The sequence below is a fragment of the Rhopilema esculentum genome, chromosome 15, assembly GCF_057945365.1.
Source record: "Rhopilema esculentum isolate cy_ngs chromosome 15, ASM5794536v1, whole genome shotgun sequence".
Taxonomy (NCBI): domain Eukaryota; kingdom Metazoa; phylum Cnidaria; class Scyphozoa; order Rhizostomeae; family Rhizostomatidae; genus Rhopilema; species Rhopilema esculentum.
In genome coordinates, this window is record NC_142829.1 from 6,513,193 (window position 1) to 6,539,706 (window position 26,514).

The window sequence follows — 26,514 nt, forward strand, 5'->3', positions numbered from 1 at the left end:
GGGTACCATTTGAACTAAACATGCAGAATTATGGGTACCATTTTGGGAAAATATTGCAAAATTATTAGTATTGAGATTTAGCATTAACAAAATGAGAAATAAAAGTATGAAATATGTGTAACATTGAGATTTTAGGGCATAGGACATGCAAAATTCTGTTGATGTTTTTTATGTGCTTTAAAAATTCTATTTGCTCTGCAGAATTATGAGTATAGTTTTCATCATGTTTGTGGAATAATGGGTCACATTTTTTAAGACATTTTAAGACATTTTTTAAGACATTTTAACCAAAATGGCACGTCCCCGTCCAAAATTAGGCATAGTTATGTCCTCCACTGTATCATTGTCATTAACACCTTTCATTGTCTCCGTCAGTGGCGTACCCAGGGCTGCAGCAGTGAGGGGGTCTGGGGCTCAGCCCCCAGAATTTTTTTGGACCACGCCCTTGACACACTCGCAAACGCCCTTTTTGCAAAATTTCCCCCCATTATTTGATTCATGCTAGCTACGGTAAATAGCAAAGCATTTTACAATTTTTTTTGACACAAGCATATAGTATACTCCCCCCCAATGAGTTTTACATCGTTTTTGGACAAATCTCGAGGACCATATTTAAAAAAAAATGGGGGGTCCGGACCCCCCATTCCCCCCTTTGGGTACGCCACTGGTCTCCCTATCCAGGTTGCGTAATAAACAACACTTTTGTAGCGTCCCCTAGTTTTATGTGTATACGCCCAGTTTTGTATTTATTAAGTCAGTCAGTAAATTCATCAAGACTCAACGGTCACGCAACATCGTCTTTTGCTGGCTCCGTGTTTTTCTGCACGTTAAACAAGATCTAAAAACGACATCATGTCTTAAAAGGACTTGCAAAAGAATTAATATAGGAACCATTTATCGCCAACAGTCGTTCCTATACATACTTTTCCAAGTGGCCAAGTTATTGCCTTGGCTAGTTGTTGAGGACTATAGGCAATAAGTTGCATAGAATTCTACTTGTCTCATATCGGCTGTATAGAATATATTTATTGTTTCATTTCTAGTTCCCCAATTCGTTCTCTTACTTTTGGTATCCCTGGCTTACAACAGCTGTTGGGGAGAGAAAGGGATGAACGATGTATCAACTACCTCTTCCCTCAAAACACCACATCAAAATGAACTCCAACATCATTTATGATAGAAGTTCATCAGGCCTTGCTGCCAAAGTGATTTGCAATAGAACGTTTGAGGTACAAAGTAAATGGCTCTGCTATGCAGTTATGGACCAGTAGCACAAGATATCAACGTACTGGCCATAGTCCAATTTGCTTGTCTATTTTCTTGATTCATGTTATGCAAGTCATTGACTTAAATTCTGAAGTCATCAGTAAGATTTTTTGTTCAAATCTTGTCACCTTTTTCCTAATCCCAGAGAAAATTTTTTCTTGAAAAGTAACAGGTTATTAAGCAGTCAGGGGTGAGGCAGAAGCAACTTCGAAGCTTAATCTCTCAAAAATTTTAAGCAAGTTTGAAGGCTGGTACCGAGTCAATTTGCTTATAAGAAAAAGTTTCTTAAGCATGAAGAAACATTGCGGCAACGTCCCACTTACACAATGGTGTCTGATACCTGTCTGAGACTAACTTAGTATATTTATTTAAATACTATAGGCATTAATGATCCCTCTTTCTCAAGATATAGCAGTAAATCTTGCTAGAATTATAAGTTGAAAATGTTATTAACTGGGCCTATTTTGGTTTAATTCTGGTGTGAGCAACATATACAAATTTTGCTCTATTCTGAATACTGTTGTCTAGGCTGTGGTGATCTGTAATGGTAGAAATGTGTCAAGAGCCTTCCTATAAAATAGTTAGAAACTGTTTCAATTGAAATGAATCTAATTGTAGACTCAAGGAAATCACTTCCGGATACTACACAAACCTATTTTAAAGTAACGCTAAATGACTTTTTTGAATACTTTATGATAAAATCTTGTAATGCTTACTTGTGATGAAATATAGTAGATTATCTTTTAATTGGCGCAAGCAAAAAGCTAGCCATGGCGCCGTTTTGTTATTTAACAAATAGAAATAACGATTGTTATCGTATGAGAATATGTCTATCACTCTTATCGCACACATATTTTAGCAGTATCAATTAAAAGATATGTTGTTTCAGATCTCGTAATAACATAACTTGAACGGTTTGAGCTGTCGAGCTCACTGGTTTCTGTAGCCTGCCTTACGTGCAGTTTTACTCCAGAGGTATTTTATTCCACTTGGCATAATTAATAGCATCGTACTTTTAAATGTTGATTGCAAAGAAACTCACTAGAACCCAGCATATATACCTTGTCGAAGTAAAATTTTTGAAACAGAGTTGTGTTGACGTAGCTGCTATTGTATTTTTGGGAAAGGGCTCCTGCCCCAAAAGATACAGAAGTTTTCTATTGTTGTGAAACAATCGCTCTCCAATGGTTTTATTATTTCTATGGTACTAAATTTCAAAAGTATAGCTGTTTTTACAAACATCTGCATTACAACATTGACACCTCATTAATCATATCATACGATCCCCCTAGGCGTTTCATTGCTCTTAAGCTCTCATTTCCAGCCGAATATCCCGCCTATCTTCCCCAAGGACTGATTAGATCTTCAAAACACTGGGACAAAAAAGCTCCACTTTTACCAACGGCATGGTCTCTCCTATTGTTCACCTAAAACTTCAACACATATTGGCTTCACAGAGCAACAACCACAATCAGGTGACGGAGTTAACGCTGTTCCATAAGCAGCTTTGAAAATCTCAAAGATGCAGTTGGAGGCAGTTGACCCAACTAAACAGTAGACGAAGTGTTGTCCAACGTGGGAATATTTTTCAACAAACACAACATTACCACGTATCAAGTGGAGTATAGAAGATTTATCAACAAGTGCGCTAGATAAACGATGAAGTGACCCAGCAAGTTAAAGTAAAACTACCATTCAGCTTTTTTCTAATTTTTTAAATGCACAATATATAGGCGAGCCATATTCAACTTGACTTAAAGACTCAAGGCAAAATAGCAGCACGATTAACCCGCCACAATATAGCAGACTGCTCCAATTTTTTTCAATTCAATTTTATCAAAGTTCTAATAGCTATGGCAAGTTATTTAAGAGATTTGTTTTGACAGCACTAGTACCAGTACCCAAAGACCAATGCAGCAAGGGTAAAGTAGGGGGATCATTCCAAACCGAACAGTCCTTGTGTTATAAACCATGACCCTCGGTGGTATGAATTGTGCTACATGCATATAGCAGAAGCAAATTTAGGAAAATCAGAATACTCCAATCGAAGCATATTCGCAAAAGATTTGGTTCCAATTATTTCATGAAGGTTTTTTGTTTGATCAAATTTGCAATAAATAAGTTTGGTAAAGGCTTTTTTCCAATGTGGTAGATTTATAACAATTGATGGCATAAATTTCACTACATATCGGCTGCTACATGGAAGTAAGTTCACTCCCCAATTACTGCTTGCCTACATCTGCTCATAAATGACTTTTTTGATATTCTGAAACAAACGGCTGAAGTTTCCTAAAAGCATTTTTAATCAAACATGAGACATTTCTGTAATAATTTCTTGATCAAAGAAAAAGGGTCCCTAAATCATTTTCATGTAGATGCAATATGTGCAAATGAAAGGGGATATCTTTTTTAACAATCCAATTCAGCAATATTTCATTTGCATGATAAGACGTATGTCTTTTTGGGTTCTGTCGTGTCTACAAACGACTATTCAAAATGATGTGTTTCTCTGCCAGAATGTAGTATGAAATTCGAATTTTAGTTAATTTTTTTCCTTTCTGCATCACGCATCAATCAGATTTGTGTTCAGTCTTCCTACTAGGTAAACAGCAAACAAGGAGTATCTCCTGTGTCTCATCTATTCAGGACTTAGGCCAATTAGCCTAGTCCAATGGTTCGCTTACTTATTGAGAATTCACCGTCGTAAAATAGCCCTAAGAACGTCACATTTGGTAACAGGGGTGGGTTTTCGAAATATGTACTATATATCAACGTTACATAAACACTTGAGTTATCTTCTTAATTTTTGGTCTGTATGATTTTTAAAGTGATTTGAAGGAAGAGATTTGAGCCAAAGGGAATGTATGGAAGCACATCTAGCTGGAAATTAAATTTTCCACTGACCATCAGTGGCGTGTTGGGGATGAGATCGCAGGGGGGGCAAAGGGTCAAAATGGCGCCCCACATATCTTCCAATTTTCCTTTCGAAGTATTGGAAATGTGCAGTAAAGTACAAGAGTTCGGAAGCACGCTGATATATATCTATCTACTTTGGCGTACTGTCCTTCAAATGAGGGGAGAGCACGTAGGTACTGACAGGAAGTGATAAAGAATTTTCAAATAGAGTATGTAGTTCTTTGTAAAATTTGACACTATTTTTGAGTATCGTTGTAGCGGCTGTATGATAAAGCTGCACAGCAATGATAATCAGGAACGTCACTATTGAGAGAAAGAGGTTGGGGGTAGGGAGGGGGCGGTAAGCTTGTTCAGGAGTTTAGTAAAGGCGGTCGCCATCGTTGGCAGCAAAAAATGCAAAGAAGACGTTCTAGGGATGGTCGGAAAATGCATCCAAATATTTACAACATCGCTATAGACTCATGGAAAATCCTGGACAATACCTGATATTTGATCGGCATGGGGCAATTGTCCCCTTGTCCCCTTGCCCCCCTGCCAGCATGTCACTGCTGACCATACAAAGCCTATGTTTCAAATGACCTATATACTAGCACTGGCACATGCAGCCAAAAACATAGCAAAATTAGCAACAGGGTTTTTTTAACTATCCACTATACATTTATTTTGAAGCACGAAGACCAAGTGAAAATTTCAAAATTCGCTCAGGACCTTTGGTTTTGCCGTTCTCTCAAACTAAATCTTACGTATCTTGAAAGGCAAGGCTGAAGTGAGAAGAAGGTCACTTACAAGGCGTATACACAATTGGTCAGCTAGCTTTCAACTTAATGCTACAAATGCATAGTAAGATGAAAAAGCTATCGATGTGATAAGTCCCAATTCGCGTGTTTTGAAAGATCTATTTAGTTTGAAAAGCGTGAAAATATTTGGTCATTTCGTAGACTTAGGGTAGACGGGTAGGTCAACAATGAAATTATCTCCGAAAAAAATACTTGATTGGCCCCTGGTGTGTTGCATTTTGTTCCATTTTGGCATTTTTTTTAAAAAGCTAGATTCCAAGTACTTATGCTTTAAAAGGTTACTAAGCTTTGATTAAAAGAGTGGGCAACTTAGTTGTTGTCAAATTGCATGCAGCACTCACGTTTAGTTTTTCTAGATTTCAAAAAGCATATCCTTGATTACCCTAAATCCTCAAATTGGCTCCCCTGCCAAAGCTCCTCTCTAAGTAGGAGAAAAAAAACTGTTGAGTAGCACGGGATTTTTTTATTCAAAAAGTCGAAAGCTCTCACATCTAGGGCCACGGGTCTTCATGATTTCTTAGTCTAATTGAATAGAAATTCTTTCGATTAACATTTTACGTTTGGTCTATATTGTTTTACAAAAGCTTCAAGTGGGGGTGAAGGGGGGCTGAATTGAAAAGGCCCTAGAGACCCAGGCTACCTTCGTTGCGCCACTGCTCACACCCGTCAAATGAATGAATGACTGAATGAATGCTGGTAACGTGGTAACGAGATTAATAAAGATTCAAAAATAGAATCAGTTGTCGTTCTATGCTTGTTTCCTGTGCGACGATCGTGATCGCCATTTTGATTATTTGGAATTCAAGAACTGCTAAGAAGGAAACGATTTTGCATAATTCACTTATTTGAGAGTTTAAATAAAATTTTGTCCTTCTGTAAAAGAGATAAACTCTGTTTTGTGTTTATTTACTTCAAATAGAATCGATCAACAAATAAGACGTTACATTCTATTAAAAGATTTGTGAATTCACTTGTAAGACAATGGACAGTTTAATACAATGCCTTGAATTGGCTTACGGTGTTTGCAATTTGTTGCTTACATCATATATGCATCAGGAATTTAACAACGGTATCATCAAATGTTTTGGGACTTGCAAAATCCTTTGTTATTACTTATGTGTTCTTAGTATAGGTTCCGCAGGGTAGAGACTAGACAGCCATCAATTTGATGCAAAGTAATCTCGTGTTTTGAGCGAATGTTCTAATAAATGTTTAATTTCGTAGAAAATCCTTTTTAACAGAACTTGTTCTGGCCAGTAAAGGCCAGTTGAAGGCTAATTCTTGCTCATTGTGCTGGAGATTCCAGCATTAAAGGGTTTAAGACCAATAGCAAGAAATATTGGAAGATATTTCATCTCCAACATGTATGGTATTAATCAAAGCCCGAACACTTGAACGAATTTAACGAAAACGAATACATGTTATAAAAACCATGCGTAAGATATCGAAACAAAAGCCTTAAAAAACCACGTGCAGTTTCATGGAAGGTCCCTTTCGACAAAAGGCTTTGGGGAAAACTAAACCTGCTTGGATGGAGGTTCTACTCTTCTACGAGAACTTGCCTCCTACAAAGCTGGCCTTTAAATTCATAAACATTGCACATTAAATACTAGAAATAGCAGCCAATGTGAAAAAGAATTGTAAACAACAGTAGCTTCAAACTTACCATTTGTCAGGGAGGCCCAATCTACCAATAAAATGTCATGGGCACGTTGTGCAAAGGTCCAATTGTTTTTATTAAAACCTCGGAGGCAAGCTTCAGCAATAGCCGTAGACTTCAACGTTACAAATAACACCAAAATAGGCACTTCGCAGCTCTTTTAACAAGATACCAAATAGCAATCAAGGACAGGTGAAATTCTACCCCCCCCCCCCCCATGGAAAAGAAAAACAGTTAATTTCGTGGCAATCTTTACCATGCTTTTGATTCAATTATCTTGAGATCCGAATTCCTGAGTCAGATACAAATTAAATTTCTTTTTCTATTCTATCTGAATACACTTGATACCAACAATTTGACAGTGCCCTGTGACAATGTATTCTTCAGCAATTCATTGACGGCCAACTCTGTATTCCTATGGGAAGCTTCTAAAGGTTGTAAATAATTTTGCTCAAATTCAACTCATTCTCAAAAACTTTTAAAAATCTGCCACCCTAGTTACCTATAAAGCCTTTTAAAGCTTTCATAACTCATCCCCCATAGTTACCCATTAAGATTATCATGTTTACATCTTGCTATTGTGTTTGACATGCTCTGCACACTTGGATGGAACTTTCTTGCAGTCCTCAAATAGGGGCCCCATCTCAGTTTTCTCTTTAGGGCCCCAGATATCTGCTACGCCACTTTCACCAGCTTTCTAGCCTAGCTGCTGTCCACGAACGAAAGTTGTTTATGTGTGAAAGTGAAATACAATACTTGACTAAAGTACTTGGAGCCCCTAAGCATCTCACAACAATAGAAACATCTGACTTGCCCACTTTCCCCCAAGAAGCAATGTTGGAAATAAACCTCAGCCATTCTTGTTTCTAAAATACAGGTTACGTTGGGAGAATTTCTATTGGGAGTAATGCAAAATTGTTTCTATGGGAAAGGGGAACATCTAATGTGAAAGACAGTATTGCTGTTCCAAGACTGTTGGCTTGCATTGTAGGTTTGTTTTTTTACAAGAATCATGCCATGGCTTTGGTTTGAAGATCAGTCAGTCCAGAAGCATTCCATATTCTCATTATAAATTATTTATGAATTATTTGAGGTCTAGTCGTAACTTGAAATAACATCAGAGCTCTGATCTCAAAAACTCTCAAAATAATTCTAATCATAACTATTATTTTCATATTAACATAATGATATATGAAAGCAGCTTATTCATAAAAACTTTATAAAAATACTGTAAGATTTTTGTCTATACCATAACTTAATTCGATATTGACAGATGATTTAAGCCAAACATTGCCCTAAACAACCGACATGTTACGAATTTTCCCGGTAGGTGTTTCGACAGAACCCCCCCCCCCCCCCCCTCTCTTCTCCAGGCCCCATCACATACGCTTTTGCAATGAGAAGAAGAGGCAAAAATGAGACTTGACTTGAATTTCACAAATTATGCCAATACAATGCACGATTACAAAACTAAAGCAAACATATCAAAACGACTTTACATTTCTGTTAGAAAAACAAAGGACTTACACAGTACTCTCACTTATATATCTCTAACTTACTTGATTACAAAATTGAATTGCTCTGTTGCTATACAAGTTTTCTGTGTCTATCTTCGGGCAAAAATATACAAAATATTGTCTTGGAAATGTCTCAAAGAGTCAGACTAATTACGGATATTCATGTTCTGTTATTGTAATGAAAACGTTAGATTTGAGGAAAGAAAAATCTGGGATGGAGCTCAAGAATTTTTGAGATAAGATCATCTATGTCTCAAAAACTTGGCACACATTTAAGACAAGTAAAAAAACCAATATCGAAAAAGCCCTGTCTTTACGACATTTCCAACACAGGGATGTGCTAAGGCATGGTTTATACAGACAAAACAGTCTGTTCAAGGTAAAAAAACCCCAAGTTTAATGGCATCTTACGATTAAAAACATCAACTGTTTAACATTTGAAATTTCAGGACCGAGAATTCTGGCTAATTAATATGCAAAATTTAAGAAGATAACAAACTCAATACGGCAAATATCAAGAAGACGGCTGGAGTGCACATCTTCCAAAGAGGTCCATTCTGGGCGATTTGGGCCCAGCGGTGTAAGCTATATAAAAATTTAACAGTATCTTGAAGATTTCATCGAACGAGGCAAGGAAACCTGTGGCAACTAAAATGAAGACGATGAGTAATGGTGTCAAGGAGAAATATAACTTCTATGCTTTGCAAAATCTCCCTAATCAATGCAACTGTGTCCAAAAAAAAGTCACCGAAGTTGAAATCACGTGCTATATAACGGCCCCTTTAAATCACTCGAAGGTCTTTAAAGGTTTGGCCGTCGAAATAATCATGTGTGCCCTGCCTCGTTTCAATGATACCCTTGTCAGTTGTTATAATTAAAATTAGCGCAAAATCTGCAAATATTCAAGATCAATGCCACAAAAATGAATAAATTTATACTAGGTGAAACTAAAGAACGATTTGAATAGTGTCGGATATCTGTCTACTAAGTTACGTTACGAAACTACATTTACAAAAATGAGTATTTGAAATCACCTTCTACATTATACGCTTTTAAAAATACGAATATAGTCAAAACTAGAACTATCATATATAAAAATGGAGTACATAAATGACTTAAGTATGAAAATAGGATCGACTGCTCAAACATACAAAATTTGGCTATCCAATATTGATAAGAAATTGATGCACTTTTACAATACAAAAAAATTTCTACTACGTTGATACAAATTATAATTACAAAAGGACACTATATTTCAACTTATAAATCAACCACCAACTTACAAATCAATCAACCTAAACTACGATTTAAGTCAACGTCGAGAGGACATCAGCATTTTCTATTCCGAGAACTGACTGAATTACGGTCGGATAAAGAGAAATGATGATTTCAATGAGCCTCTAAAAACTGTCTCCCTGCTTCTCCAGCAAACGAGCTCAGTCCTCGCGGACTAAAAGAAGAAAGCATTGTCCTTTGCCTTGGTGATTGTTCCACATGCTTAAAGTTCCTTAAATGACTCAGGAAATCCTGAAGATAACCTCTGAACGAAAAATGTCAAACTAGTTTCAAATCATATTATAAAGTAACCAGCGTTCTTGAATCCTTACGAGTATCATTAAGAAGCTCGAAATGAAACGAGCTTTGCTAGTGGGAAAATTATCAATTCTCTCCTAGTCAGAGAGAGTACTTTTCATAAGAAAAAATATTCGTTTTGCAGCAATTATATTACTTAGCGAATAATTAGAAACAAGGATACCCGATGTCTCGTGGTTGAGAGACGATAGAATAAGGTTATAAATTGGGAAATGGGAGATAAAGTCAGACTAGAAATGACAAAACAGCAAATTGTAACGAAGGGATGCTTGGTGAAGGAGAGTCAAAACAATATCGTATATTGCAGGAACTTCAAATCTAATTGACAAACGCGTAACTTCATCTAAATTTAAAGGGCTAATACGAAAAAGGTGCACAGTTCCTAACTATTCGATTGCTTGTCTGGGTCACTTAATAACGCTGACCCAAACATGTTGCTGTCCTGATATGACGGAAGGTTGCAGAATTTCATCTATACCAGAAATTATTCACCTTTCGACGCCCTCTATTCGGTTTTGGCGAGCCTCTGAATTAAATTTGGTATTTCAGCCAAAATGGCTGCGATCGAATGAGATTGGGTGGTACAAATGGGTGGGGTTAAGGTAGTACAGTATCGAATATAAACTTACGAAACGACTGTCTAGAAGAGAATAATTAGGGGCCTACTTAACCGCTATCGTTGTGTATTTTGTAGCGAATGTTTAAGAAGAGGCAGAAGCACGGTATAAAGGAGACAGATATTTAGATGAGCATTGTCTACTCAACCTGCTAGTAATACTGCAATAGGAATACTATAATTTTGAAGCAATGTACTAGTTTCATTCAGATAGGTTACAGATTCACTGAGAACTTTAATGGTAAATAACAAAATAAACAATACCCTGGCAAACCAACACTTAGAAAATGGCCTATTGCTGGCGACACATAAAGCTAGCGTTTTCCTTTGGTCAGATAGACATTAAAAGTTCATAAAGCCATCATTATAAAATTGTACTATAGTTTGGGGCGTATTACAAATGAATAGAAGGGAGGGATTGAACATGGGGCTGCGGGATGCAGGGAAAGTTCGGCAAGGTATAAAAGAAGGTTCTCAGGATATGCGGTAGAGGCTGCGAGATATGCACGAATGGGTGATTGCATCACACATTGGGGACCTGGATACCAGATTAGGATACATTGCATACTCACACACATAGCATATATTGACAATAAATGCAAAACGAAAAAACGAAATGAAAACGAACTCTTACTAAGAGCATTCTTTATTTGATCATCCTGTAATCAGCCAGTACACGCACCACTTACAAAATGGCTAAAGAGGCAAACGATAAATCATTGGCTATTGAGATTAAATAAGGTACGAAGCGCGATATTCTTAGTTAAACAAATCTATTTCGTTCTAAATTCCACCTGGCGAACTAATAATTTACTTCAAAAAGGAAGTGAAAACGGATGAACATAAAAATTGAAGTTTCCGCAAGGTGCTTAACTGGCGCTTAAGTCAGTGGGACAGCAAAATTGGCCGAGCAAAAAATGGTAGGAATTTCTAGTTCGTATTCAGTACTGATATCTGCGACTATCGACTTGGTGAGATCAAGTATTAGGGTCTTTATTGGGCAAAATGTGGTGTGAGTTCTTTGCTAACAAAAAGTGGAGTTTTTGGCTTCAAGATATCAATGCAAAGATACAAAACAATACACGATATCCAGTTGAGTTTGCTTCTCTAGAATCTCGGTTTGAAAAGAGTAGTTCTTATGCATCCTATAGTTTTTTACCTACAAAGTAACGCTATTGCAGTGTATTTTTTTAGGGAAAGAGGAGTATCAATAACTGATGGCCTACGATACTTTGCTTATACGCAAAATGGAATCCAATATGGTTTCGGAGCTTAAATGATGTAGGTGGCCTAAACTTTGTTAATAACCCTAAAAACCTACGGCGCATGATGAAAATCAAGATTGGAACACAAATGAAAGGAAAACTCTTTTCATTGATTTGAAATTGCAGTAAAGATACAAGACATCGTCAACATAATGCTTTGAAATTCTGCTGAAGGGTCCTCGGTTTTCTGCATAAAAGTATGCCTTATGAAATATCGCTGTACAAAATTTGTCGATCGAGTGAAGGGAGGTTTCCGTCAGATCATACAATTAATCTTACATGTCCTTCATTTCAAGGTGCCAAGTGCTAGGAGACATATTTACAAAAATGCGAATATATTGACACTACTCTGAAGGCGGTTAAAATCATGGTATACGTAGAATCGATGTTACGATTTTACAAACTTTACATCAATCGATGGTTTACAGATGGGCCTAAGACCATATCTTAGTCTAAAAACATAGTTCACAACATTAATCATTGCGATCGTGTTCATTTCCTTGAAATTCCGAGAAGTAATAGATTCTGGGAAGGACGAGGTTCCAAGACGGAAAAAATTCCAAGAAGCAAGAGATTTGCTAGCATAAAGAGATCACAAGTTAATTAACAGGGAACAGGTTGGTAGATCATGTCGGAAATTGAGGCTATGCAAGCTCTTTTGGCTTCTTCGAAAAACTCGTCGATTCCTGTGTACCAAAATTGTCATTCCAAATTTGCCAAATTTCCCAGTCATATCAAAAGATTGCAAGCTTGAAATTTATAACTGTTAGCTTTAAAATTATGCTTCCACTATTATCAGATAAGGGAGCTGCTTTAAGATTGTGTCAGAAATTCAACGTTATATAAAAAGACATTGGAATTTTTCCACCTTTCCTCCTTCCCAGAACCAAAGTACAACTTACTGTTTCCAGTTGGAAATTTACCATTGAAGTCAATAACCGACCAGTTACACGAATATTTGAAAATATCTTGTCTTACCTTGATTTCAAAACCTGCGAATTGGTATTTTTCTTCTCGATCGGCTTGTTCTTGGGTTCTAGCAATGGCCACCGCCTGGTTCGAAACTAATTAATCTATTGTGGCACGCGACAGGTATAATGTCAGGTTGCCAGCTTTGACGCAGAATTAGAGGCCTGCTATCGACTTTGGATGGGCCGCTAAGGAGGGTCAGCTAACGGCCAGCATAAGCGGAGGGAACTGCGCTGCTCTCCAATGTGGACTGCAGCTGCATCTGCTATTCGTTCAAAATATAATTTTGAGCATCCTCCACGCTTGATATATCCGGATGATTTCGTAGGATAGACAATATTTTATCAAAGTTATGATTTGGAAACATCTCCCGTAATTTATCGAGTAAATCCATTCGTGTCAACCCGTTGGGTATTCGTGTCTCTTCCTTTGTCTCTGGCATTGGCGGGCCCCTATTCTTGTAGTAACCTTTTATAGGGTAAAAATTCCTCGTGTCCATGTAGGGAATTTGATTTCCATGGACAGATGGAGCAAATGAGACCGACCGCTGGTATCCAATACCATTCCATGGACTAGCAGTATAATCACCTGAATTAGGCCTACTAGAATTGAATTCGCCCGATGCCGGCCTACTGTTTCCGCTGCAATAGCTAAAGTCTTCAGAGGGTGGTCGGCTACTGAAATCAGAAGAGAGAGGCCTGCCAATATAATCACCACCAGAAGGTGGCCTAGGCTGGTTAACAACCATTCCGCCGTGCATATATTGACCACCCTGTTGTGGCGAGTAATGATTGTATTCTCCGCTCAACCTCCTTGCCAAATTGGCAGATGCCTGCATCATATCTCCAGAAGAGCAAACACGAGGAATCGCTTGTTCATTTTGTCCGTATTGCCCTTCTTGGAATGGTGGTCCTGACACAGGACGACCTTGGGCATTTTGTGCAGGCATGGGACCAACTGGTACATATGAGCCTGGGGGGTTAGAGATCCACAACTGTTCAAGATTTGGAAGGCTGATAGGCCTTCGATTGTTGTCTTGGGCACCATGCACATTTGAATGGCATGGATCAGACCGCGGTCTGGATGCCCCTTGCATTTGCTGCTGCTGATGCAACGTATGAAGTGCAGGGTTCGGAAACAGTTTGCCTCTTAAGGCATTTGAATGCGACGTGCGCTCAGGATGGTAAAACCGGCATTTATGCCCAAACGTGCATTTACGGCCATAAGGGCACTGACGTAATTTATGCTCCCCTGTTGTCCTGAGAAACTCTTCAAGGGAAGGACCATGCCGTCCAAGGGGATCATCAGGAGGCATAAAAATGTCCTCGTTTGCAAATGTATACATCAAAAGGCGACGCTCGATAAAATTCTTCCAGTCTGGTACATCTTCCTGCAGGTCCCTGAAATTGTCATTTGATACGATGACTCCATCCGTTTCTAGCGCCAGTTTGACAATATAACGATCATCGTAGCATTGTACAAGTTTACCTTGGATTCGCCGTGAAGGTGTGTAACTCAGCACCCCGTCTTTTTCGAGTTGAGTTAAGTATTCTTGGTCAATAATTGGCGAGTCTGGTTTAGATGCTTCCTTTCTCCAGTTTGGGACAAAAACGGTAACTTTGTGGCCTCTTTTTCGAAACCAATCAACGGCAATGGCAATTCCACGACATGAAAAAACTGCGTTTGTTCCATGGCTACAACAAAATCAAACATGCATTTAAAATTAAGGTATTAACCTTAATAGCGGATACAAATTGAAATTAATAGTATAATCCTATCAGAAATATCATTCTGACATCTTTAATTAAATTTCATCATCTTTCTTCTCCAGCATATCTCGTTCATGGATTAAAAACTTCTAGAGGCATTAAGTTACGTTTCAGAAACCTCTTGCTCGCACTACGAAAAGTCCTATTGAGATAGATGGGTATTTCAATAGAGATAAATGCTGATGTCGGGTTTTATTTGCACCCATTTAGCTTTCAAGCATTATAAATATGACTCTCTCTCTGCATTTTGACAACTAAGAGTTAATACTACAGACCAAGTTTTACTAGACAATTTATGGAAATGTTGGTACGTTGAAAGTTGTAATGGCTATGTCCTGACTACGTTGAAATGCTACATACTGCAAAATAAAAATCCTGAATTTTACAATGATACAATGTTAAAGCTACTCTAAAAGAAGATTGACCAAGACAGATGACCAACATTTTTTTCTACACACGAGCACACACTATAAGAACATCAAGGGTCGATTTTGAAGAAATAGTTTGTTATTTTTAAATATATTCTTATGTTAACAAAACAAAGTAAATTTATCAGCTAATCAAAGATGTTCTTAAAAATTTCATGCAAAGTCCGTTATCTAATAGTCTTGAAATTAGGTTAAAGAAAGAATTCGTAGAAAAAATCCATGCTGAAATGAGAAAAACAATCAGAACAACTGAGACACAAATTATTCAAAAAATCAACGCCGAGCCATTGCAAAAATTATTTGGATCTTATATAAAACTGTACCACAATGAATGGTCCGTGCGAATGTCCTCTGTAGCCAAAAAGCGAGATTACATAAATAAAACTAATCAAAGGACAAATGCTGTGTTAGCAATTGGCTAATACAACAAAAATATCATTGTTTCGTAACTTTTCATTGCTGATTCATGAACTTTTACTGCCATGAAAATTCAACCTCGACTCTGTGCTTTGTACTAAAGAAAAAAGATAATTGCATTACACTAGCCATTCACGACACATCCCCTTTACGTTCACATTATGCGAGCACTAATATTGAAAAGGGCAAAATTTTCGGAAACGTGCTGATTTAAGTTCAATCAACTCAGCGATTAAAACACGATAAACCAAATACCAGCAACATGGTTTAAATTCTAAAGCTACCAGGTTTGACTAATTCTGATTCGAGAAACCTCAAAAACGAAGTTCTGGCTTGAAACAAATATTGAAGAGCTTTACACGGTTTGGGAGTGTTCCAACTGTCACTCAAGGTCACTGCCAAAACTATTTCGGTGAAATCTTATCCAAATGAACATCGGGAAGACGTCAAATACTAATTGATGGAAACGTGAAGATATGGCTTTCGAAAGCAGACCATTTAATCATTGAAAATCACGTAGTTTCAAGCTCGAGATAATCTTAACATTCCAGTGAGTGAGAGATCATTCTGTTACAGCCCATAAAACTGATAAAAGCATAGCAACAAAACCAACCTCGAAAGCCACGACTATTACAGCAAACATGAAACACAATAACACAAGCGAGGCATTATTTACTGTAAAATATGTTTTTGCACAACATAAGGCATATGGCGTGTAAAATTTAGGAGTCGAAGTAGATTCAAAAACTTGAGAACAATGTTCAACTCAAAGAAAATATCACCTTAAAGCTTCTTGCTCGGGTCTAACTAAAAGTGGCCTAGCCAATAAACTTCAACGATCGTAGGGCTGTATAGAAATCGTGAATTTTCTTGACAAACCTTTAGATAAATTAGAACATAGACCTTAATCATAAGCTTGTAACCTGACTTTAGAGTTAATTGACTGACTTTAGAGAAATAGTTAATTGATTTTGTCTCACCACTCGTTTAGGCTATGGAACGCACAATCATAATTTCTGGTATATAGATAGTGCTATCATCCTCTTTTGAAATGTTGACTCTATCTGCACCGACCCTCTATTAACAGCTCTGTCCTACAATACCTTTCAAAGATTCGACAAGCAAAGGAGAAATTTAGTAAATACAAGGCTCTTTATTGAAAAAACATTTTAAAATATTCTCCAATCTTAACTAGACCATCGGAAGCATGGAGACCCCCTTTACATGAATTTCGTGATAGCGGACACTCAATACAACGGCCACTCCATACAAAAGACACACCCAGAAGACGACCAGTAGTCTTTAGCTGAAAAATGTCCGTTGCAAGACAGTTTTTCAAGTTCAATCCGTGGAAAAAATCTGACTTAACAACAACAGCCGGGTTGAATTTAATCGTCAAGTTAAATCTCCCACATGACTGTTGTGCGTATGGAGTAAAAATCTGAAACAGCTTTGTTTACAAAGAATGCCTACCACAGTCATTTGCTGCGGTTTCAAAAGATTCAAAAACTTACACAACATGAAACTGGAAAAATACAATTGGAAGTTTCAATAGAAACTGAGTTTATGTCTATCCAGGCATTTCATTGTTATTAACCTATTGCTTTCCTAAATATCGGGAAGAAATTAAACTAGATCATCTTCTATAAAAATATCTAAATGGGTTTGAAAAAGGCAAACATTATACAACAGGACTTACGCTATCATACCAGGTATACATTTTCTCTTTTGATCTCTTCAGCCTTAATTCTAAGGTCTAGACTAGAAAGAGTATCAGAAAAAAGATTAAGTCGTGTTGTAGAATGTTTGCTGTTTTTAAATCCATTTTCATTCTTTTTACCATCAAAAAGTTGCTCAAAAAATCTGTTTTTAGGCCAAGACTCGATGGTGATGCAAAATTTTGTCTCAAATGATGAAAATAGCAACAAGGGTGTTGAGCTTCAAACTCCAAATATGAAATTAAGGATATCAAAAACACCCATGGACTATTAGGCTTATTCATCATTCCTTAAACATTTTCTCAAACATACCTAAAAAATATTTTTTCTTCTTGATTTGGTATACCTAGTGCAAAATTACCAGTCACATAAGCTTGAGAATAGGCCACTTGGGCCTACACATAGCTGCTACAAGTAGCATTCTCACCAGCTGCTTTGAAAAGCATAGCCAGTTTCTAAAGGGGTCACACTTGATCATTTGCACTGTAGTTTTTCTAAATTATTATGGCTATTAATTGGATAGAACAATCCCGGACAAAAATGGTTGAGACTTTTCACGAAAAGCTTGTATTTTCACTTCCCTTTCAAAAATAACTTTCCCCCCTCCCCCAATTCAATGTCGAATGCATGATTTTGAAGGAGAAATGATAGAACTACAAATCCAACATTGATTGGGGGGAAAGGGGGGATTCGAATTTATAGGGGCAACGTAAAGTAGAAAATTGCAGAAATTGCATTTTGTCTCAACATCTTTGTCCGGGATTGTAAGGTCTTCTATTCTGAACAGCGTTGTCAATTTTGGACTGGGTGATGTTCTTCTACACATACGTTTTCTTGACAACACAGTTACAATGGAGGACCTTCAAGCATTAACTAGAATTGCTAAACTGACTTCTATTTAGAAAGCGACGCGATTTCGAAACAGCAAAGTTGTGACACACAACTAAGACAATGAGCACACTGTTGTGATATACTGTGCCTTATGAAAAGAAGCAATTTGATAGCATCCAATGACATCTACACTGGAGACATAAGAAGGTATTCTCAAGGATTACAAAGGGTAAAAGAAACCAATAGAAATCAACTCCAGTAAAACTCATGTCTCAACCAATTCGAGCTGTGGCTAGGTTTCCAGAACCTTTTCATTACAGACAATGACGCACTGATCCCCGAAAACCTTGACCAAAACATGATAGGAAGTATGAAGCTAAAGTACGATTAATACCAGTAGATCCACGGTGGACATGAAAAATTCCATACTGAAAAGAAGGATCTGCAATAACAAAGCGAAAAACTTAAAGTAATACAAACACAAATACACGGCAATGAGTTTTTTATCTAGAAGAGACAAAAATAGAATAAATTATGTTCTAGAACATTAGACATCGGCTAAAATTTCAAGGATTGTTTTCATTTTAATTTACTTGACTTATTTAAGAAGAATTTGTTTGTCTGAAATTTTGACTGGAATCTGGTCTGGGAAATGTCTAGAAATATGGCAAAGAAATTATTTGAAAAGGATGAAACCCAAGATTTCGACCAAATGAATTGGCAATTCATTGGACTAGAAAGTAGCCGATACTGATTTGGTTTACAGCAACAAACATCAGCCAACAAGATGTGGAAGACTCGGTATTCTCGGTTAGAAAGAACGTCCATTAAAAGTGTTGAAAGGACAATTATAAAAAGGAACATCAATGTTCCTGACTCAAAATAGAAGAAGGCCTAGCACAATAAACTCAAAGCGAGTAAATCTGCTCTTGCCGACAAGAGGAAGGTTCCTTAACCAATCGACTTTCACTTTGAATATATTGGTGGACTTCATTCGGCTAAAACTTTACCAGAACCCCAAAATAAACCGGGCCTTTGATCCACAAGAATATATATACTCATTTCCCTCAGACATCTAAAAAGATCTCAAAAGCTGCAACACGACCAGCCTCTTTTTGATTTATGCATATCCATCACGGCCTCTCTTTTCTCTATGAAAATGATTCACAAACAGATCACAAATATGTGCTAAACTCCGTTGTCAATAGCATTTATTCCAAAGCCACACATCGCACAAGTTTCTCGGGTCTTTTTGCTTCTCTTTTCATTGAACGATGCGCATACTACGCAACTTAAATCCCTTACAAACCTCAGCATTGCTCATGGCTATCCACAACTTTTCAGTAATTATAAATGGTTTCAAAACAAATCGGCATTCTCAAAACCCACATGAATGCTCATGCTTGATAACTTGCATTTTCTCAGGCATACCCAAATAAATTAAAACTATCTGACACATTAAGAATGTTCAAATATCAATTTCATTTCATTGGTGATCAGCTGGCCCCAACAAGAACCACAATCAGGTTACTGTAATAAAAAAGCACTTTTAGCAAAACATTTGACTAGTAAAAGCTCACAAAGCATAAATATACTCCAATTTTTTATTATGCAGCAAACGAAAAGAGAAACCATCAAAGGCAGTCACCCATGCTCACGTCAGCAAAATTTACAAGTGAAGAAATACATTGGCATGCACGAAACAGCATTTCTCCTTTGCCACAGTTTCTTGCCTAGCATTATTAAAACTAAAATGCCAAAATTTTACTAGTAAACTTTTGTCTAAGCAAGTGCAACCTAATTTGCCAACATATGGGTGGTCCAGATCCAGAATGCATAGATAAACATCATCAAATTCGGCCGAAAAATCAAGAGACTAAATCTGTACAATTGGGCAAACTACTGGGCCTAAAACAACATATGCCTATTGAATTAAGTAACAAAATATTGAAAGAAGGTGAGTATTATCCTTTGACAGACAGCGTTGTTTACACGATAAGCCACTTAACAAACATCACAGACATCACTATTAGACTTTGAAAAACACTTCAAATTAGTCAATATTGAAGAAAAGCATGGTTGACTGAGTTTTCTGTCCAGAATATGCTCATGGATAATTGGCACCCTTAAACTTTAAAGTAATTATCGAATTATGGGTTTCCTTTTCACGATTTAAATGAGTTACGTCCTGATCCATACCGCAAATGTATGTGTGGAATGCAAGTAATTCTATGGGATTCTTGCCGCGACAAAAACACGCAAGCTTTTCAAAAATGTGAATTTCTTCAAGTGGATACAAAACATAATTTTCCGCTTGCTGGGCCCCAATATATTCACCACAATAGCATGGACGTGAGAGGTAACCTCTCACCAATTGTTTTATCACAAAAACTGAAAAATGAGTCGTTGCGAAGCTTGCCTAAACCTTCCTGTTCACTGTATTTAAGCACCTTGTTATGATGGTTTATAAGATACTTTGTTTCTTTGTTGATGACAAAAAGGCTTCAAAACTTAGAATAATGCCAAGAATGCAAAGAATATGTAAATATTGAGAATATATGCAACAGCTTATCAACATAAATGAGTGTACTTAAAGGCTTTCAAGATAAGAGCATAGAAATGAAAAAAATCCAAAATCTTCTGATGACGTGAAATGTGGAAATATAAACAATGGTTCCGTCTACTATGTTGTTCTATTTCTGGCTGCAATGGCTGCTTACTCATTTAGACTAATTAAATTTTTGTTAGACCTGTTTGTTTATGTAATAAATTCAATATGATGGTTGAAAGAATCAACAAAGAAATCCTAAATGCTTATCATGTGGTGCATTTAAGGTCTTTCTTAGATCTCTAAACCTTTAAGGGATGTTACCAAACTGTACTTGAATTTCAAGGAGTTTAAATTAACCATGTGACTGGGTACAAATCAATCAAAAAATTCTTCCTAATAGCTCAAAATGCAGTTGGACTAAAACTTGACAGGAAAATTTGTATAAAACTGAAAACAAAATCAACCATGTCAAATTAATTTTGGCTACACAACTGAATTTTTGACAATTCTAAAACCCCAAAACATTCCATTATTCTAATTTCATTGAAGATTGAAATGTTATCTCAAACAGTGAAATGTGCACCAGTCTTTTTTTTAAATATGAGACCAACTGCTTGAAGCAAGTTACAAAATGGCTTTTTTCAAGTTTGTTAACATTTGATGGTTAAGGTGCATTGCTTTAAAACGAGCGGCAAGTTACTGCCAAAAATAAAGCTGACATTTTTGTAAATCTTTCCTTCTGATTCAAGAAAAAGATGTAAGGAATGCATTCAGCAGCTAAAAAATTGATTCATGAAATCTAGAAAGCCTATATGCAGTGTTTTTTGGTAATTTTCTCTTCAGAAGAAGTTATTTTGTATATGTGTATTTCAATATATAATGCTGATTGATGCTTTCACATAACTAGGCAAAGTACTTCATGTTTCAGTCTGACAGGGGAGTCACTGACATGTCCCCCTTTCATGATAGGTTTGCATAGACATGAATTTAACTAAACTATTCAAAGAACTAAAAAGCTTTGAACTTTAGGCCACAGAAACATATCATGAATTTTATAAAGATAGGGTTACATCTGGAAAATGACACCAACAACATGGAATTTCCCACACTAATTGAAAATCCAACTGCAAAACAGAGTATTTTTAGCCTTTCAAATTATATTTGGCACAAGATTAAGCTTGATTATCTATGAAGAATTAAGCTACAATATGGTCCCTTTATATGATTAAACAACATTCTTTGCTAGCCTTAAAACCACTGCTTTTATTCAGTTACTGCAGTTGTTTGTTATTGATTAACTAACTGCTGCCATACCTCAATCAGATAGTGTATTTGCTTGTTAATAAAAGTAGATTTTAATCACTGTCTCTCACATACATTCTTGAATTGCTTATGTGATGCAAAATGGTTGTACAATTTAAAAAAAATGATTAAGGAAACATATTCTTATGTTTTGAAACTAAACCATTAACAAAAAATACAACAATGGTAAATTTGCACAGTTCATGCTACCATGCTCAATGACAAAAACAGTTGCACAGCATAAATATACTGCACATAAAATTATCTTGAGGAATGAATGGCAAATAAAAAGACAGAAAAAGGAGAAAATAAAATGAATTGATCTATAAAGGAAAGCAGTTTGCTTTTTAAGCACAAGCCTTAATGAAACAAAAAATCTCTTCAATGTGCAAATTGTAAAACTGTGCATATTGAAGGTGTACACTAATTAGATTTTCAATTACATTAAATTTTGGCTAATTGATACCGACAAAAGTAAATGACGTATGGATGACAAACCTCATCGCAACATTGCTTCCATCAATAACAACATGTCTTAGGATAGCAGTATCTGTGGGTCTTGGGTATCCGCCAGTACTCTCGTTCACTTTACATTCATCACTTTTTCCAATTTGCTTAGCTGAGGTTGAAGCTTTTATAAGTTCATGTAACAGTTCATTTTGGTTAACAGCAGTCTCTGTACCGAGTTTTTTCATGGCTGACTTGACTTCGTCTTGACTGTAGCCCAATTTCAAACCAAACTCCATCAAGTCAGCCGTCAACGTTGGCTCGGTAGAGGCTGCACCTGGTGCAAAGTTGAAGCTGCCTTGTTTTGGTATTTCGGTATCGCATGTACAACTACCCTGCTTTCTGTTATCATTATTGTTATTATTACAATAAAAGTAACTTTGTTTAGGTGAGTCGTTCAAGTTTCCACAACTACACCTGTTTTGATTTGGCCCTGCACTTGTAACGCACGGTGCATCGAGTTTCCCAGCGGCCAGCTCGACATCTTCGTGATTTTCTGCGTAATACTGACGATTCTGTGCGTAATACTGAGGAGGTACAGGGGAAAATATCGCCGCATCCGTGCTGACATTTAAGTTGTGATTATCTGAACTAAGAACAATTCCTGCAGATTGCTCATCTGTTGTAACTTGGTCAAGATCCGCTCCCACTAAGGCCTGTTCCTCCAGAAAAACATTGATGGCCTGCTCAATATTCATTACAGCTTTGGTAACGCCATTGATCCAGCCACTGATTTCAACAATCTCCCCATTACTTGGCAATGAAATTATGGCTGCCGTTTCTTTCTCTAAGTCTGTAATTTTAGCTAAGACAGACTTGACCATTGGCTCGGGGATCGGTAAGCGAACAACCTCCTCGGGGTATGAGATACCCTTGACATATTCCTGAAAGACAGGTAAAAATATCAAAATACTGGTTGCCTTGAATGAAATTGTAAAATAAATTAACTTGCTGTATGATAGAGGCCTTAAATATAAACTAAACTTTCCGCTTGGAAGTGTTCTGAGAGCAATAAACGACTAGACTTCGATTAAAAAAATGTCCATGTGAAAATTAACTAGGTTTTTTCTAATAAACGTAAGAAATTTGAAGGGAGACGTTCCAATTGGGCCTGTTTTACACATGTAAACAAGATGAAAACGATGCATGGGAAGATTTGTTGGTTCATCGTGAAAGGCAGGTAGGCGCTTAGAGTAAACATTTTCCTTTGATAATAAGAAAATTAAAACAACTTCAATTCTGAAAGAATTTGGCATGTGGTGAGAGATTCGTGTGGTCACAATATTTGTAATTGTACCCTTGTTTAATTGAAGAGAAGAAAGCCGACTGCATGAGTTATTTGGCACGAAGCACTAATCTTTTTGAAGCAACCGGAATTCCTTCTCAATTACGACAACAGAATGCATGAACCCATAAAACTTGAAAAGAAAATCGCTTCAGTTGTCGAACAAATTCGATTCCGGCATTCCTGAGTACACGATTCTTATTTCATGAGTCATAATCCACAAACGATAAACCCTAATATTGCATAAATATGTTGATAACAAGTTTTTGATATGAAAGTATTAATTTTATGAAATGCCTGTTTATTATAGACAAATTACTCTCATATGGTTTACATCAGGACAAACTGAAAAGTTACAAAACAAAACAACCTTTAGAAATCGTCTCACTTGCTAAATCCCTGAGACTGGTCGTTTGAAAACCGCAAGTCAGAAGTCCTCCAAAATATCAAGGCCATGAACAAAAACACTTCACTCACCCGTGCTTTGACGGCGTTCTCCCTTTTCCCCACAACCTCCAGCCATTTTCCGGGATTGACCATATACTGTTTGCCTTGTGAGGATCCATATTTCAATTCAACACTAAAAAGGTCTTTAATGCGATCGAATTTCTCCTCGACTTCCTTCAGGCGACCGTCTTTTACATAAACATCAAGGGTGCATTTTTTGATAGTATCCGCCATTTCACCTCAATACCCGACATCTGCGTGTACCTTACTACATTATCGTGTTAATTACATCGACTGTGCTATCCTCATTTCGATCCGTACGTGAGTTACATCTATGAATATCAAAAACAGAAATATTCCACCGTCCTGATCACAAATTCCTTTCTTCATTTGGCCATTTCCATCTCTACTCATGCATGTCAAGTTATTTGTCAATCCAGACCCCAATTAGAGGCGAGCCTCACTCTGACAGAGACCAACCCACTTGCAGCAACGTTAAGAAACATATCCCAGATCGACTCTGCAAACTGCTTTTTATGTTGTTCAAAGTTATTAATTAAAAGTTATTTAAAGTTGTACACGAGGAAGCATGGACTTTGCAGAATTCATTTAAATGTGATTATGCAAAAACAACAATTCGAAATTGTACTGATGTCAAGTTCTTGAACTTTAGCCCATAATTGACAGGGATGGCTAAAGAATCAAAAACACGAAAGTGCGACTTACGAAATGTATCTTTCGAAATTTTGGCTTTGAGAAAGAATTTTCTTATAAACAATTCAATAGAATTTGAAAAGCAAATTATTTTCAGGTGACTTTGATTACTCAAGTAAATAAAACGTAACAGTCATTCAAAATCTTGAAGATTGCCAGAATAACAAAATACATAAAAGAGCGTAAAAGTAACATACCTTATTATCTCTTGTATTCCCGCGTTAGGTTTATTGATTAAACCTCCCAATTTAATGAAGAATTATTAGAGAGGTGAGATTATCAGTGAGGCGGGATTAATTTTTAAACGTGCTTTTAAAAAGCGAGCTTGAATTTTTCACCATTTTTCTCCTGCTTTTTGGGGCGGAAACTTTCAATTTAAACTGCCAAGAACGTTGGCAAAAGTTGGCTAGAAAATACGCTTACTGGGTAAAAACCCCCATGCGGGATTATCAGAGAGGCAGGATTAATACTTCAAAGTTTAGAGAAAAGGTGGGATTATAAGAGAGGCGGGAATAGTAGAAAGGGCGGGCATACAAGACAGGATACAATAACTGTTCAAAGGATAGAGATTAATGGCGGAAATAAAAATCAAATGAAATTGCGACTTTGAATTAAAAAAAACGATTAATGTACCAAAATATTGTCGAAGTTGACGCTTGGCAAGTAAAAGCAAAATAACAGTAAATAGCCAAACAAAGCTTTTCTTAATTTCTAGGCAACAGTGCAATTCCAAATAAGCTAGAATGTTCAATGATTTTCTGAAAAACAATGCTTTAGCTCTCGAGGAAGATATTCTCTTCCAAGCAACCCTGACAGATAAACAAAACAAAACCAACATGAAGTAAATAATTAGAGTGGGAGGATAGATGATGTAACTCTCAAATAATTGCCAAACCTTTTTAACTCTATTATAACAGAGTACTGAATGAAGGGCAACTAAATGGGCAGTCCCCCCCTCCAAGAAATAAAAACGTTTGACAATACTAATAGCAAGCCTTTACAGGATAAGGTATAAAACATCTATAGATAGAGGATACAGGAGATAGAGGTAAGAAGCTGGTTGACAGGGTAGTTGACTAGAGCTTTCCTGAAGCACCAGCTTTATCAAAATATTACTGAAATTGTGTTCCTTTTTCGGAACTTCTGCTAGGTTACATCTAAATAGCATCCACAGATTAACGCATTTTCATCTAGAAATAATTTGAACTAGAATGAGCAAAACAGCCATACTTTATTAATTTGAACCTTAAGCACGGCTTCCTTTATATTTTAGCAAAGAGAACATCGTTTAGTCTCTGGAAAGAAAATCCAATTCTTACCGTTTTTAGTGAACAATCTATGGTAAAAGGAGATGAAAAGGAATCAGAGAAAGATATAATTCGACAAAATCACTGTTTTTTCCAGTTCCCTTCAATGAGACAATATAAACTTGACCAAAAAATAGACTAAAAGGGTTTAAAGTTAACAACTAAACGGCTTTTAAAAACCACTGTCTGTGTGGAATTTGGAAGAATAAAGTTAAAGGACGATGTCAAAAAGCTTATAATAAATGGCAGTCTCAAGTTTTCAAAAGTTAAAGAACAACCATAGCTATGTGATGCAAAAATTTAAGAAATGGCCTACTCCCAAAATCTGTTTAATGAAAAAAACGAGTGTAGTCGAATGTCTACCCGGTTCAGCAAAATGGTAAAGCACATGAACGTTTTGCCTAGTGAGAACCTCACCCTGCTTTTGCACAATAAATCGATACATCTGGGCAGATATGCAAGATATCTACTTCTCCCATTGTCGAGTGCCCTCTGCAGTCGTTCTATATCACATGCAAACGATTTCTAATAACTCCAGAACCTAACCATACCTCTTCCTTACAATGTTGCTAAGTTTAACAGAAGCATAGCTGTAGAGTCAAACACATGTACCATAAAGTGTGTGACTCTACAGTTCTT

General features: G+C 36.8%; 1 protein-coding gene across 1 annotated transcript; it reads right to left on the bottom strand.

The window, feature by feature from the left end:
• Positions 1-8,066: 8,066 nt before the first annotated feature.
• On the bottom strand, positions 8,067-24,298 carry LOC135685477 (uncharacterized). The gene is made up of 3 exons (XM_065201439.2): positions 23,885-24,298; positions 22,114-23,006; positions 8,067-14,293 (listed from the first exon to the last, which is right to left on the bottom strand). The coding sequence occupies exons 1-3, from the start codon at positions 24,086-24,088 to the stop codon at positions 12,865-12,867; spliced, it is 2,526 nt and encodes an 841-aa protein (XP_065057511.2). The 5' UTR covers positions 24,089-24,298; the 3' UTR covers positions 8,067-12,864.
• Between the last annotated feature and the right edge of the window lie 2,216 nt (positions 24,299-26,514).